At 39.5% G+C, this 14,812-nt stretch overlaps 1 protein-coding gene across 2 annotated transcripts in view; it reads right to left on the bottom strand.

Annotated features, from left to right (window-relative positions):
* The window catches only part of COL13A1 (collagen type XIII alpha 1 chain), a 215,102-nt gene that overhangs the window by 26,270 nt on the left and 174,020 nt on the right, over positions 1–14,812 (bottom strand). For both annotated transcript variants that reach the window (XM_082269398.1, XM_082269399.1), the window contains 5 exons: positions 10,991–11,017; positions 9,664–9,744; positions 4,619–4,654; positions 2,337–2,390; positions 2,196–2,249 (listed from right to left, as the gene is read on the bottom strand). In XM_082269398.1, the coding sequence (XP_082125524.1) occupies positions 2,196–2,249; positions 2,337–2,390; positions 4,619–4,654; positions 9,664–9,744; positions 10,991–11,017 (252 nt within the window). The remainder of the gene's footprint in view (positions 1–2,195; positions 2,250–2,336; positions 2,391–4,618; positions 4,655–9,663; positions 9,745–10,990; positions 11,018–14,812) is intronic.

Genomic DNA, 14,812 nt, shown 5'->3' with positions numbered 1-14,812 from the left:
GCTGTCTGTCTTTGCATTAAATGAGTGTTACGGACCATGTACTATCTTCTCTGGCTGCTGATAGTGATAGGGCTCTTTTACATGGATGGTCGAGGGGGCGGTAAAAACAGGCGGCTGGTATACCATTATAGCCTGACAGGGCTGTACATTGATGCTTTGCTTGATCATGGCATTTTAAACTTGGGCTGGAGAGTTTGACATAGGGGACCCAATACCCATTTGAGATCAGTAAGGCCGCACCACAATTGCAATTTGTCTCGCAATGTAAATTGCAGTTCAGCAATTAAAGAAAATAAGTAATAAAGAAAGAAAAGAAAGACAGGCATCAGGAGGCGGCAGTAGCACCTACTGAACACCTTTTAACCACTGCTATACTACCCTTTGAAACGCAATCAATTACATATTGCCGCTTGTCTGAAAGAACCCATACACATGCAGATCTTCTAATCCTCCACTTTCCTGCACAGAGAACAAGACCTGCTGGATGAAGGACTCTCAAAGCTGGAAAACCTCCCTGTGTGATAACATGCAGCCTAATTCTGCACCCTGGGATGCTCATTGTCACCCACTTGGAATAACAAAATCGTTCAATAATATCAAGAGATGATTACAGCTGCACTCCAGGCAAATCAGGGGTTTGATTTGAATTTTTGTCTATAAATACTGACATTTACACAGCTATGGTACACATCAGAGCCCCAACTGACATGACAGGAGACCTGATTTTTAAATGCTGCAGTTAGGCAATACTGTAGCACAATGCCCATTTGATTATCATGCTCAGATGCAGGCACAGGCTCCTTTACCTCTTTTCCCAAAATTCCCTTTGTTTCTGGGCCTGATCAGAGAAGATAAGCTTCTCTCTGCTTACCTCACTCGGCAGTTCAGAGAGGCTACACCTGATAAGATAGAGGAAGCTGGTAGTGACATGCAGCCAGCTAAGAGGCCCTCCACTGTCACAACCAGTGTGTGGGTGCCAGAGCCCAATAGGATGAGATTCTCTGAAAGACCCAGCTTCTGTGGAAAGCACCTCCCCAAATGCTACCAGAGTCTTCTAGTTCCAGTGGGGCGGCTCCCCTGTGTCCTCAGGCCTTGGATTCCTTCAGCTGTTCACATTTTACTTTAGGGTAAATGCAGCCATTTCCTGTCCCATATAAACATCTTCATTGCAGCATACTTTTTTTTCCATCTTGATTTGCATGTACCTAACTTCATTCACTGTTCAATGTAGCATGGGGAAGCAACTAGCTTTGCTGTCAATGTTCTGGTTTCATTAGGTCCAAGGGTTACTATAAAAGTCCTGTGCCTGAAAACTAGTTGCTACTAGACTTTGCTTCATTCCCTCCACTAGTTGCCAGGCTCACAGAAATCTTTGAGAAAGACTGGAACACCCGGTGGCAGAGAGAACCAGCTTACAGGTTGGGGCCTTCAAGTGTAGAAACAATGTATGTACCTCATCTAGTATTAGTAAAATTCTCCTTTTTAGAAAGAATGCATTAGGACCAATTCCTACCTTGGCATCCTGGTGTGTTGCAACAGGAAATCTAAAATTTTGCAGTTTTCACAGTAGGCAAGTAGAAATCTTACCATATGGACACTTGTTCTGGTGGGATTTCCCCTCACTTCCTCTTGTGTCTCTTATGACCCGTACACACGATCAAAAAATCATATGAAAAATGCTGCTTTTTAAGCGATCGTACTATAATCTGATCGTTAGTATACGGCTTTCAAAAGCAAATCATGACAATTCATGAGAAATTATCCGATGGGACATGCACAAAATTTTTTTTCATACGATACCAGATTATAGGGTTTATGTTTAATCAGTAAAGTTGTTGTTCAAAAATACAATACAAATACACTATAACACATTACATCACTTCCGAATTTTTACTCTGCTGTACAATCATTTTTAAAACTTTAGTAAACTCTTCATTTTGATATGAGACTGGCATGCAAAAAAACAGACCATCATTCATCCGGTAATATCATCGTGTGTACCAGGCATTATACAGGAAGCGAAGAAAAAATATCCCAGAGATATAGACAGCTAAAAGAAACACTGCTTTACTATTGAACACTCTATCTAAAACTAAAGTTTAGCTTCAGATAAACTTAAAGTTAAAAAACAAAAACCACGCAAATTTTCAGCAACACACTGCATTAATTACCGATTACTGCTTTGGTATACTTACAGGTGGCCCTGCTGGTCCAGTTGGTCCCGGTACACCAGGATCTCCTTTATTGCCCTTCAAAAAAAAACAATAGCATTTTAACACTTCAGCAAAACAAATAACCAAGAGAACAATTTGTACAAGACTATGATTTTTACTTACTCTCTCCCCTTTTGGTCCTGCTGGTCCTGGAACTCCAATGGGCCCAGGGGTCCCCTAATATATAAATAAACAAAGGGTCTTTTTTTTAGAAAAGTTGTCTTGGTTTATGCATTTGGCAATCAGGAAATAAGCAAGTAGAGAGGAGACCATTTGTGCAGGCAGTAAAGATATCTTTGGCTTGTTACAGTTTTCAGCTTTGAGTCTAACCAGATCTTCAGAACACTGTAAGGATTTATGGATAACTAACATAAATGGTTAAGACATTAAACATGTATTTTAAAGCTGAAGTCAATGCATTCAATAGGTGGTCATCAACTCACGACTGAAAAGGGTAACTTGATGAAGACATACTGGTTTAGTCACATATTTAAGCACTGTAACCATTACAAATAAATTGGATTAAAAAGGAAAAGGGGCTTGCATCATTTCAAGAAAGTAGCTTAGCATGCAATTTGTAAATCACCATGCTGCAGAAATGGATGCATTTATAGAGATCAAAAGGCCAGGCCATATATTCAATAATCACCCTAGGGTAGAAACATTAGCAGTGCGCAAGTACAGTAGTTATGCTTCTTATTTTTCATACCAGTGGTTGTAGGACAACGTTTTATATAGGATCTTCAACCCTGAATTCAAATTGTGTTACCATTCTTCTCAATAGATGGCCTCTAATTGATCCCCCACATCTCACAGCCTTACTGTACCAATTGGTTTTTGGGGGTTATAACGTAATACCTTTTCAAGTGTTTTATGTCCTGTTGACTTCCATGATGGACTTTCTTAGCCTTTATAAAGTGACACATTTTAAAAGGACTCTCAGCACAAAGGATCTTAAGCATATGCTGCACTGTTGGATGCATAAATGCTTTGTAATAAAAAAAATTAATAAAAACGCTGTCGGTTTTTCTGGCCAAGAAGCTCCTTTGTGTCTCTTATTTAGATAATTGTTTGTAAAAATAGTTCAAATAGTTCCTTTAGATATAGTTTGAATAAAATACATATGCATGTCCTCCATCATGGTGGAAAATCAAACCTTTAATCAAACTAAAAATACAAGTGCTGGGCAAGTACTGATTTGTAATAAAATCGATTAACCCTAATGCCTATTGTAATAAAACCGATTAACCCTAATCCCTAAATTACTGATATTTCCATTTTTATCAAAAGGTCGAAACCGCTTACCTCTTAAATAAAGGCCACATGTTGATATTAGACTTCTCTAACCTATAATCCCCACACTCCTCTTGATTAAGGAATACTCTTAGGAAGCTGAACAATGTTCAATATGCCAGCCAACCTGGAGTAGCAAGGTTTGCCCATCTTTATACTACATCCAAACAGATAAGGTTCTATAATCTTAATTATTTATGAAATATCATTGCTTTAACCAGCTCTATAGCTTTATAACACTTGCTTTATTCAGAGCTGTGTGCACAAGGATGTGCAAGGCCAGTGACAGCCTATCCATAGTAAGAGAACAATCCTGCTTATGACTGCAAGCCTACCAGGCATGAATGGAATTTCTTCGGCAGTCCTCATGATAACTGACTGCAGAATAAGCATGGCAAAAGGATCAATCTCTATCCAATTCAGGAATCATCCTGAATTGGTTGCAAAGATTTTCCACCATGTTAGTGATCCTCTGCCAGTGATACCAAACATGTCAGATACTGGTTGTCACTTGTTAACCTGTTCAGGCAAATCACATCTCTGGTTGACACAAATCTATTCATCTTCACCAAATGAAGGTTACCAAAACTCCAACATGGAAAATATGAAAGTTCAATTTATAAGATTTGGTGGGGTTTCTAGAGATATTTAAACCTAATAATTGTATGTAAAATCCCATTGCTGTGCCCTTTAGAACATATCCAGGGAATTAGGTTATTGCAACTTTTCTTACAGCGCACAGTCATGATAAAAAGTCAGCATTTCTGTGCATATATATATGTATACCATGACAGTCACAAATTACATAATAAAACTCTAATATGATTGCAAAACAGAACTAAAACCCTTAAATGAATCCATACAGTTTTACTGCAAGTGCATGACAGTTCTGTATGTTGTATGTATGTTTCATTGCTTAAAGAGTCATTCTACAAATTAAAAAAGGCTATCAACCAACTGTCATAGGAATTTAGTGTGAGTTTGCTTTGGGTATAATGCTGCTAATTGGATAAGGGAGTCATTTAGTAGCAGACAGGTTGCAGTTAGGAGCAGAGGGGGCAAGGCAAGGTAATAGGAAACATGTAGGTTAGTGTAATGGAGTTAAGACTCACCGGTGGACCAATTCTGCCGTCTAAACCTGAAGCACCCTGCACAGCAGGGCAGAGTGTCAATACACATGGAGGGGGCAGGAAAATGGAAGGGGGAAACAATGAGGGAGGGGAGAGGTGAGTGAAGCAGCAACTGAATACATACATACACTTTAATTCCCTTATGCTTAGAATCAGCACTGACAACACATTAGAAACGGTACAAGGGAAGGTGTTGTTAAGGCACATTGACACAATAACCTGATGACATGTTACAGCCAAACGTTGCCACTGCTGTGAGAAAACACTGCTGCCTTGTCATTTTAAGTATACCTCACATACATTAGTAACAAATATGTCTGTTAATTCACAAATCAAGTGGAAGATCATTGTTCCGTAGAGATTTAAAACTTTCTATAAAGTTAATTTTAATGACCTTAAGCACGTTATGAACAGTAGAGGATAGTATCTTATTTTTCAGCTTAAATGTAATAAAAATTATGGTAATTATGAGTCTTGTGAACCTCATTCATAAAACAGATGAACTTCAGCTGCTTTGATTCTCTGAAACTGTCAAAAAAATAAAATTCAGTTTGGCAACTCGGAGGCTTTCTGTACACAGTTGGTTTACAGAATGCCCTCTGGAAATGCCATTTCCTGCTTATGTGATTGGCCCAATGATTTTCTCAGACTTCTTCATAGTCAGATGCACTAAGATACAAATAAAATTTTGAGTATCCTCATCAAAAGGAATTTTATTTTTGGGTGAGATGCTCCCTAAGGGTTAATAACTTCTAAGGGAGTGCAGACACTGCAACCTTCCTCATTAACATACTAAAAGTTCACCCGGTAGTTATACGGAGTGCAGACCCTCCCATTCAGGAAATTAGCCTTCCAAGGACATAGTAAAACCAACAGCTTTTTCTTCCGAACAGAAAAAGGTAGGAAAAAATTACAGAGTTACATAGTAGTTGAGGCCGAATAAAAACGATAGTCCATCCAGTTCAATATGTGTAGGTGTGTGTGGATGCAATCATCTCACATACCCCTGATTGTTTTGATCCTTGAGATGTACATTCAAGAGTCTTTTAAAAGCTTCTGTAAAATGTTTGTTAAAATCCTTGCAATGTACATACATCAGCCAGAGGGGATTGTTTTTTTTTCTCAACAAAAATGTAGTTACTCTTTAAATGTATCTTTACATATAGGTGAAAACTATACCTGAATCCGTTACAAAATTTACCTTTTGTAATTTCTTGCACATCCGTGCCCAGACTAAAGCCTAGTACACACGGGCCGAATGTCAGGCAGCAATGGTTGGTTCACTAGAAACCGGTGGACATTTAGCCCATGTGTACTGCAGTCGGTTGGACAGAAGCCAGCCATTTGGCCTGAAAAAAGGTTTGCCGAGTGTTCTGGGGGGCCCTGTCTATACAATTCTGAGAGCTTCCTGAGCAAAGAATTGGTCTCATCTTCGGTTGTTGTCCAGTCACAGGCTAGGGTTGATCCTACACCAAGCAGTACTGCGGAGTTAAAGTACAACTTTCAGAGAGGTTTCAGGAAGTGCAAGAACTAGCTATGGTGTCTGGACCACAAGACTGCCTAAAAACAGAATTACAATTTTTTTGGCAGGTCAGAATCAAATGTGGATTCGTGTCTCTGCCTGAAGTTCAGATTTTATAGGGGACTCCGATTATAGAATAATATGTGTTTCGAAAGATGATATGGCCAGAAGAGTGGGAGCTCATGACAGTAGCACATTTCAGGCCCCTGATATTTTGCACAATTGTAGAAAAAATATATATTTTTGTAATGTGATGGGGACCGGTAAGAAATATGCATCACACTTTTATAGAATAATATAAAAACGACAGTTTTTATTTGATTTTCAGCTAATAAAGATTTGTATCGGACTTTACTGATGAATTATTGATGGAAGAAGCCAGAATAGATCTGGTTGTTGTAGCTTCTTTAACAATTAACACATATCTTAGATATGCAGTAGTGGCTGTGTTCAGTGCTAAAATTCCTATAAAGCATCTAACAAAAAATGATAGTGTATGTATACAGTGAATTGGGCAAACTCAGAGTTTCAGTAAAGCTAAATATACGTACAATGGCACTAAACTCACAAAATAAAGATTTTATAGGGAACATCCCAAAATGTAATTTGTAAATAGCAGTGCGCTTCCCGGTAAGTGAGGGTTTCTAGGCATTCCAGGGTCCACAGCTTCATATCTCTATATCTGAAGTATTAGATCTAAGGAACTTCTGCCTGCTATTCTAAGGAGACTTGTAGTTAAATTTCATGATTTCACTACATTGCTGTTGACTATTCTCTTTGCTGGAGGCTCTGATATGAGGAAGAAAAGCTCTTCCTCTACCAAGATGGCGACCACTACATGGAGACATGGTGAATAACAAGGTATGGTAAATCAGTAATGATGAAAGATTAGCTAGGCCACAGGCACTGCTGGTGAGTGTTGACTAGTCCTTTGCCCTTTACTTGCCTTATTTTAACACAGCTTCTGGATTTCAGTCCCTCCCAAATAGTAAATATCTGGTATTTACTTGTGCCAAATCATATCTCATTTGACAGCTATCATTCCAGTAAGCCTATTCACTATTTACACATATTTAGAGTGCCAGTGCATAAAGTTCAAAATATACTCAATCAGACGTATATGATTCATTCCATAGAACGGCTAGCTATATATTGTGATATGGTGTTAATATGCATATTCAATTATTGCTAGATGCACTAAAAAAATGCATACTAAGAGTTGAAAAGGGGAATTTGAAGCTAAAAATAATTATCAAGTACAATCACTGAAGCACTTAAACTATTTGTTGGAGACCTGAAATAAAAACCAAAAAAACAAAACCAAAAAAAAAAAGACAACCTTGAATATTTGAAGGCCTGATGTTTGTTAAAACTGTATACATCAATGGTAAAAATCAATAAATTGATTTTTATTACCAAGCAAACAAAAACATGTGCGCACAGCATACCATTCAATGTTGATTTAATTTAGAGTTTAACCACAGCACTATATGAAACATGCTTATTATTAGTGGGCTATATTCACACAAAATCAAATTAGAATCAGTTAACATAGTTAATGTGCTCTGTTTGATCCTGAAATAGCGGATTGGATCTCATGGTCACAAGACAATAATATGTATCTTTTTTGGAAGGATAGCATGAAGGATAGTATGAATAAATAAACTTTTGGTTGGTCCAAGGCTGCAGTCAGCTGAGCAAAAATGTTTGGTCTTAAAAAGTTAAAAAACCTTAGTCCTTTTTATGTGTTCAAAAAGCAATGAGAGTTGATGTCAGTGAAAGGTATCTCCTCTAGGTGCTTCAGGCTCATGGTTTGTGCTCATAATAACATGGATCTAAACCTAAAAACAAAAATGCAATATATTGCAGCTAACCAGTCCTTAGATGTGATGGCCGATATTTATTTCTTTTCATTTTTAAGGCATTTTCCATATAATTTTACCTAGCAATCCAGACAATTACATACTTATTGTCCTAGGGTGACAACGCTCGCTCACTGCACTGTATCTATGGAGGAGCAGCATTGTCACCCTAGGTTCATTCCTCTGATTGGACTACAAACACCTCCTCCGGTCCTCATCCCTAATACATAGAGGCGTTTTGCGTTAAGGCTTACAGAAGATAGCTGCGAAAGCTGATAACATTATTTGGGATTTCAGTTCAGTCCACAGGATGTTACAAGGACATGATTTCTGATAGATACAATATGTATTTTTCTGGACTTGTACCAAGAAAGAAAAATGAGACTTTACAATTTTCAATATCTTAGGAATTGAAGGGGTTGTAAAGTCAGAAGGTTTTTTTTTATCTCACTGCATTCTATCCATTAGGGTGAAAAGCCTGTGTGCAGCAGTCCCCCTCATCCCACCTAATACTTACCTGAGCCCACCTCTGTGCTTGAAGAAAATGTACGTAGCCTTAAAAAAAAAAGAAACTTGGTGCTGCCCACACATCTATGGACAGGTAAGATTCACTAGATTAAATTTTTTGTCCTGGGGTTTGGAATTACTTGCGGGACAAAACAAGATAAGGCAGGAACTGATGCAGAAATTCAGTGTGGACCTGCACTCAAATGTTGTAGTAGCCAAGGAAGCAAATATGAGGAAGAAAAGGAAGTTAGTTACTACCCTTGTACTTGTTCAAAGGACTACGTTAAGGGCAATTCCTCTCCATATTTAAAACATGGTGGCGGATAGCGAGCTAACCTGGCTAATAGTTTCTTATATGTCTTGCATTCTTCAATAGTGAGTGCTCACTGAGTGTATACCTTTCAACTTTGTTTCTTCATCTTATGGCTCGTTTCCACTGAGCGGTACGGTTCGGTACGGTACGCTATTTTTGCCGTTTCCATTGTGAATAGTACCCTAATTCCGAACCGTACTGTACCACTTTTTTGGGACCCTTACATTGGGGTACCAAGCACATTAGTACCGTACCAACAGGGTGGAGCTACACTCTGCAGAACTTTGATTGGTTGACAGAGAATCGTCCATCACAGCTTTCCTGCTACACCACGAATATCATGAAAGGGTACTATTGGCAGTGGAAACGCAAGGTGTACCGTTCCGAACTGTACCGTACTGAACCTAACCGTACCACTCAGTGGAAAAGAGGCATTAGAGACCTAAATGTTCCTACCCATCGTTCTGTACATCACATTGATCATCGCATTCTCCATAGTAAAAATAAATAAAATCTGAAGGGAGAGTAGAAACCCTTCATAATGGCATCAGATGTTGTGCAGAACCAGGAATTCAAGTTAAGAAATGTCAAAAATAGTGTCCTTGGAGGTTAAAAAAAAAATTCAGCTGGTTTAACCATGCCGTATCTACCCAAAAAATGGAGATAGTGGGTGGATAGTACAGAGCTTGTGCAGTTACACAATCAGGGTGCATTCGCTGGTAAAACCTTGAAGAACACTATCTAAAACTGCAGCCATATCCTACCTAACACCTTGAGTGACATATTGGCTGGTTTCAATAAAATAGGTGCCACATCTACTTACTGGTAAGCCCAAAGGACCTTTATCTCCTTTTTCTCCCTGACTTCCCTTTTCCCCTTTTGCACCAGTCTCTCCTACTTCACCCTGTTGAAAACAGATAAATTGTATCGGGATAAGAAAAGACAGAAAGGGGCCATATAGTCACTCTAAGATAATATCCAAATTCTTAAAAATGCTTTAAATTACTTAGATAATTAATATTTAACATATCATAATAAACAAATCTGAATTGTGGCTGAGTTGTTTAAACTCAAATTATAATACGCAGTTCATCCATTCCAGATGTCCCGACAAAATGCTTTACTGTTACATGGCAGTTTATGTCAAGTCAGAGATGTAGATAATTTAAAAGCAAAATATCCAAGGCTGTCCACTTTTTGGACTTTCTCATGCTTCTGGGCAGCAGCCTCTACAAACAGTATTCATTTACGGTCACTTCACATTATACTGATCTGTTGCACTACACATGTGCTACCATGCGGTATTTCATGCATTACCTTGTTGAGTTTAGGCCAATAATTTAGAAAGGACTACCAGCATACGGAAAAGGATGAAACATTTTATTCATGTAGCCCACCACAATGCATTGGCACCTACTCTGGTTGTGCATTGGGTGCTATTCTAAATAAATGCCACCTTAACTCACCACCCAAAATGCAATGCGTTGGAGGAACATACGATAAGACATGCCTTTTCCCATATTTTACCACAACACATAGGTGTGAAACCAGCCTTAATGCAGCAGTGTTTCATCAATCTATCAGACTTTCTTATTTCTACAAAACTGTTCTATTATTTCATATATTCTTTATTCCTGATTTATAAACTTCCTTTGTGTTGTATGGCTAATACATGCTTTTTTAAAATTAGGATATATATTTTAGTCTGCTCTGAGGTTGGTTACTGGGACCTTTACATTTGATAGAGTATTTGGAAGAAGACTTTAAGGGGTTTATTTTACTAAACCCGGAGAGTGCAAAATCTGGTGCAGCGACGCATAGAAACCAATCAACTTCCAGATTTTTTTTTTTTTGCCAAAGCTTTATTGAACAAGCTGAAAGTAGCAGCTGATTAGCTACCATGTGCAACTGCACCAGATTTAGCACTCTCCAGTTTTAGTAAATCAACCTCAAAGTGTCTGTAGATCGCAGCTTGCCATTACCTGACACCTGACATCTGAGTTGCATGTTAACATATTAATGAGACACAACACAACTCAACAGCAACAAATATATTTTGCTCAATAAATAAAAATTAAAAATGTTACTGTAAGCTATTGCATGCATGGGTTAACTACTATTAAGCACATTTAAATGTATGAGGCAGTTACCTTTTGGCCAGGAAGCCCAGGGGGGCCCTTTGAAGAAAAAAACAGATAGTCATTACATATAATCATTTGAATTATATGGTTGATGTCCAAATAGAGCATACGCAGCGGAAATACCATACTACAATATATATATATATATATATATATATATACAGTATCTCACAAAAGTGAGTACACACCTCACATTTTTGTAAATATTTTATTATATCTTTTCATGTGACAACACTGAAGAAATTACACTTTGCTACAATGTAAAGTAGTGAGTGTACAGCTTGTATAACAGTGTAAATTTGCTGTCCCCTCAAAATAACTCAACACACAGCCATTAATGTCTAAACTGCTGGCAACAAAAGTGAATACACCCCTAAGTGAAAATGTCCAAATTGGGCCCAATTAGCCATTTTCCCTCCCCGGTGTCATGTGACTCATTAGTGTTACAAGGTCTCAGGTGTGAATGGGGAGCAGGTGTGTTAAATTTGATGTTATCGCTCTCACTCTCTCATACTGGTCACTGGAAGTTCAACATGGCACTTCATGGCAAAAAACTCTGAGGATCTGAAAAAAAGAATTGTTGCTCTACATAAGGATGGCATAGGCTATAAGAAGATTGCCAAGACCCTGAAACTGAGCTGCAGCACGATGGCCAAGACTATACAGCGGTTTAACAGGACAGGTTCCACTCAGAACAGGCCTCACCATGGTCGACCAAAGAAGTTGAGCGCACATGCTCAGCATCATATCCAGGGGTTGTCTTTGGGAAATAGACATATGAGTGCTGCCAGCATTGCTTGAAGGGGTGGGGGGTCAGCCTGTCAATGCTCAGAATATACGCCGCACGCTGCATCAAATTGGTCTGCATGGCTGTCGTCCCAGAAGGAAGCCTCTTCTAAAGATGATGCACAAGAAAGCCCACAAACAGTTTGCCAAAGACAAGAAGACTAAGGACATGGATTACTGGAACCATGCCCTGTGGTCTGATGAGACCTAGATAAACGTATGTGGTTCAGATGGTGTTAAGCGTGTGTGGCGGCAATCAGGTGAAGAGTACAAAGACAAGTGTGTCTTGCCTACAGTCAAGCATGGTGGTGGGAGTGTCATGGTCTGGGGCTGCATAAGTGCTGTCAGCACTGGGGAGCTACAGTTCATTGAGGGAACCATGAATGCCAACATGTACTGTGACAACTGAAACAGAGCATGATCCCCTCCATTTGGAGACTGGGCCACAGGGCAGTAGTCCAACATGATAAGGACCCCCAAACACCCCTCCAAGATGGCCACTGCATTGCTAAAGAAGCAGAGGATAAAGGTAATGGACTGGCCAAGCATGTCTCCAGACCTAAACCCTATTGAGCATCTGTGGGGCATCCTTAAACGGAAGGTGGAGGAGCTCAAGGTTTCTAACATCCACCAGCTCCGTGATGTCGCCATGGAGGAGTGGAAGAGAACTCCAGTGGTAACCTGTGACACTGATGGACTCCATGCCCAAGAGGGTTAGGGCAATGCTGGAAAGTAATGGTGGCCACACAAAATATCGACACTTCAGGCCCAATTTGGACATTGTCACTTATGGGTGTACTCACTTTTGTTGCCAGCGGTTTAGACATTAATGGCTGTGTGTTGAGTTGATTTGAGGGGACAGCAAATTTACACTGTTATACAAGCTGTACACTCACTACTTTACATTGTAACAAAGTGTCATTTCTTCAGTGTTGTCACATAAAAAGATGTAATAAAATAGTTACAAAAACGTGAGAAGTGTACTCACTTTTGTGAGATACTGTATATAAATAAAATAAATGTAAAATATTTGACAACAGCCAGGAGACTGGTTCCCCATGGACAACCAAACTGCATTTACATGCCAAGTGAATAGTTCGGAACAAATATTTATTTTTCTTATACAAAGGAGCAATAAACCATTGTTCATCTACCTAAACTATTTGTTTAAAAAAAAACTTGCATAGCTGAATAAAATATAGTGATTGATATTGAGGAAATCTGAAGAAAATTTGAATTCTTTGGCAATAGCAGTGATATTCCAGCAGGGGGTAGCAGAGGCTGAAGAATTGCAATTATTCAAAAATTAGGTATACAGCACATCTTTGTAGGTGATGTTGGAGGGCAGTAATCTTACTCATACATTTATTATTTAATATGATCCTATTGACTTTATTGTTTCTGAAGTCTAGTCTACACAATGCAGCTGTGATCACCTAATTTGGTTTATGTTTCTTAGTTTACCAGTTATGTTCATTCATTCTGTAAGCCTTCTTGGATATGCTAACAATCTGTACTGTCATCTAAACTGTAAGGTGTTATCTGCAGCGAGGGGGGTGATGTGATGTGTGTTTCAGTGCATTGCGGTCTTTAAAGTGGAGTTCCAGCCAAAAATACAACTAGGCCTTTAGCAAAAGACCACCCCCCCCGTTATTGGATTTTTTTTTTTCTATTTGTTTCGTACTGTTTCTGGAGTACAAAGGTGTACTTCTGTCGTAACCCCGCTGCGGCGAAGTATGTCATTTCCCCATCTGCATCAGCCCCTTCCCCCTTCCTGCTGCCTTCTGGGACCTGTGTGTGTCCCAGAAGACAACGGGCCAATCAGAAATCGCAGAGCGACTGACCCATGTGCAGTAAGAAATCCTTTCTCTTGGTTGCAATGGCGGCGCCTGCGCCTGAAGCTGTTGGACGAATCAGCTTTGGGGGCTGACATTGCGGGACACTTATTTAAGGACAGGTAAGTGTCCTTAAATTAAAAGTCAGCAGCTACAGTATTTGTAGCTGCTGATTTCTAACTCTGCTTTAAGAAGTAAGATAAATTTTCCCTTTTAAGCATTTTACTAAGTAAAGAAGAGATACAGCAAAAATAGAACATTGGATGGAACATCCATACATTTTGTTACAATATCTAAGGATACAATATCTAAGGATACTGCTGGTTATACACTAGGTAGGACTGAGTATCGCATAGGATTAAAAGGGGTCCTAGAAGTAAGATGAATTTTCAGTTACTGTACAATGGAAAACCCCTTTGCAGGTACAGCTCTTTCTGCAAGCATGTTTTACTGCTCCACAGTCCTTGAACTGAACTCCAGGTATGTTCTTAATTGCATAGTTACATAAATGTGTAGCTCTCATAAATGAGGGATCACTGTGGAAGCAGACATTAACTGTAGTAGTCAGCACAACTAAGGCCCCTTTTATATCGGCGATCCGATCAGGTGTCAGTTTTTCAGACAGACCTGATCGGACCCTCCAGTCTCTTTTATGGAGCGACCATTTGATCAGATCCTGTCCACCAAAAACAGATGGATGAGGGACCTATTACGCATCCCTCGGGTCAGATGGCATCGGATGGAAACAGACAGGCGGTCCATTTCCATCTGATTGCCCCATAGACGAGAGCAGGCTGTGTCCGTGTACCTGTCACCCGCCTGCTCAGTGGGGATCAGCAGAGAGATCTCCTGCTAAACAAGTGGATCCATCATGGAGACGCCCATGTCAAAGGGGCCTAAAGTGATTACTGCAAACTTCCAGGCCTCCTCACTGCATACTGACCACAAGAAATCACTCGCTTGGCACCACTGCCATTTAATGAATACAAGGCATTCTCTGGACAAGGTTGGGATCATGATGCCACCACACTGTCTCTCCACCTCTTCCAATCAGAGAATATCTTCCATTCATTGAAAGAAATGCAAGGCATTCTGCCGAGCAAGAAACCCCCTTTGGTCGGAATGCAGTGGGGTAGCGGCTTAGCACAAGAAGACATCAGCTATCGCTGTAGTAGTGCTGCTGGGTACTACAGTGATTGTCAGCTTCCCC

This window comes from Pelophylax lessonae (genome assembly GCF_965119305.1).
Source record: "Pelophylax lessonae genome assembly, chromosome: 9".
Lineage (NCBI taxonomy): Eukaryota > Metazoa > Chordata > Amphibia > Anura > Ranidae > Pelophylax > Pelophylax lessonae.
Note: the sequence above shows the minus strand (reverse complement) of the source record. Positions and strands in the feature narration are given on the sequence as shown.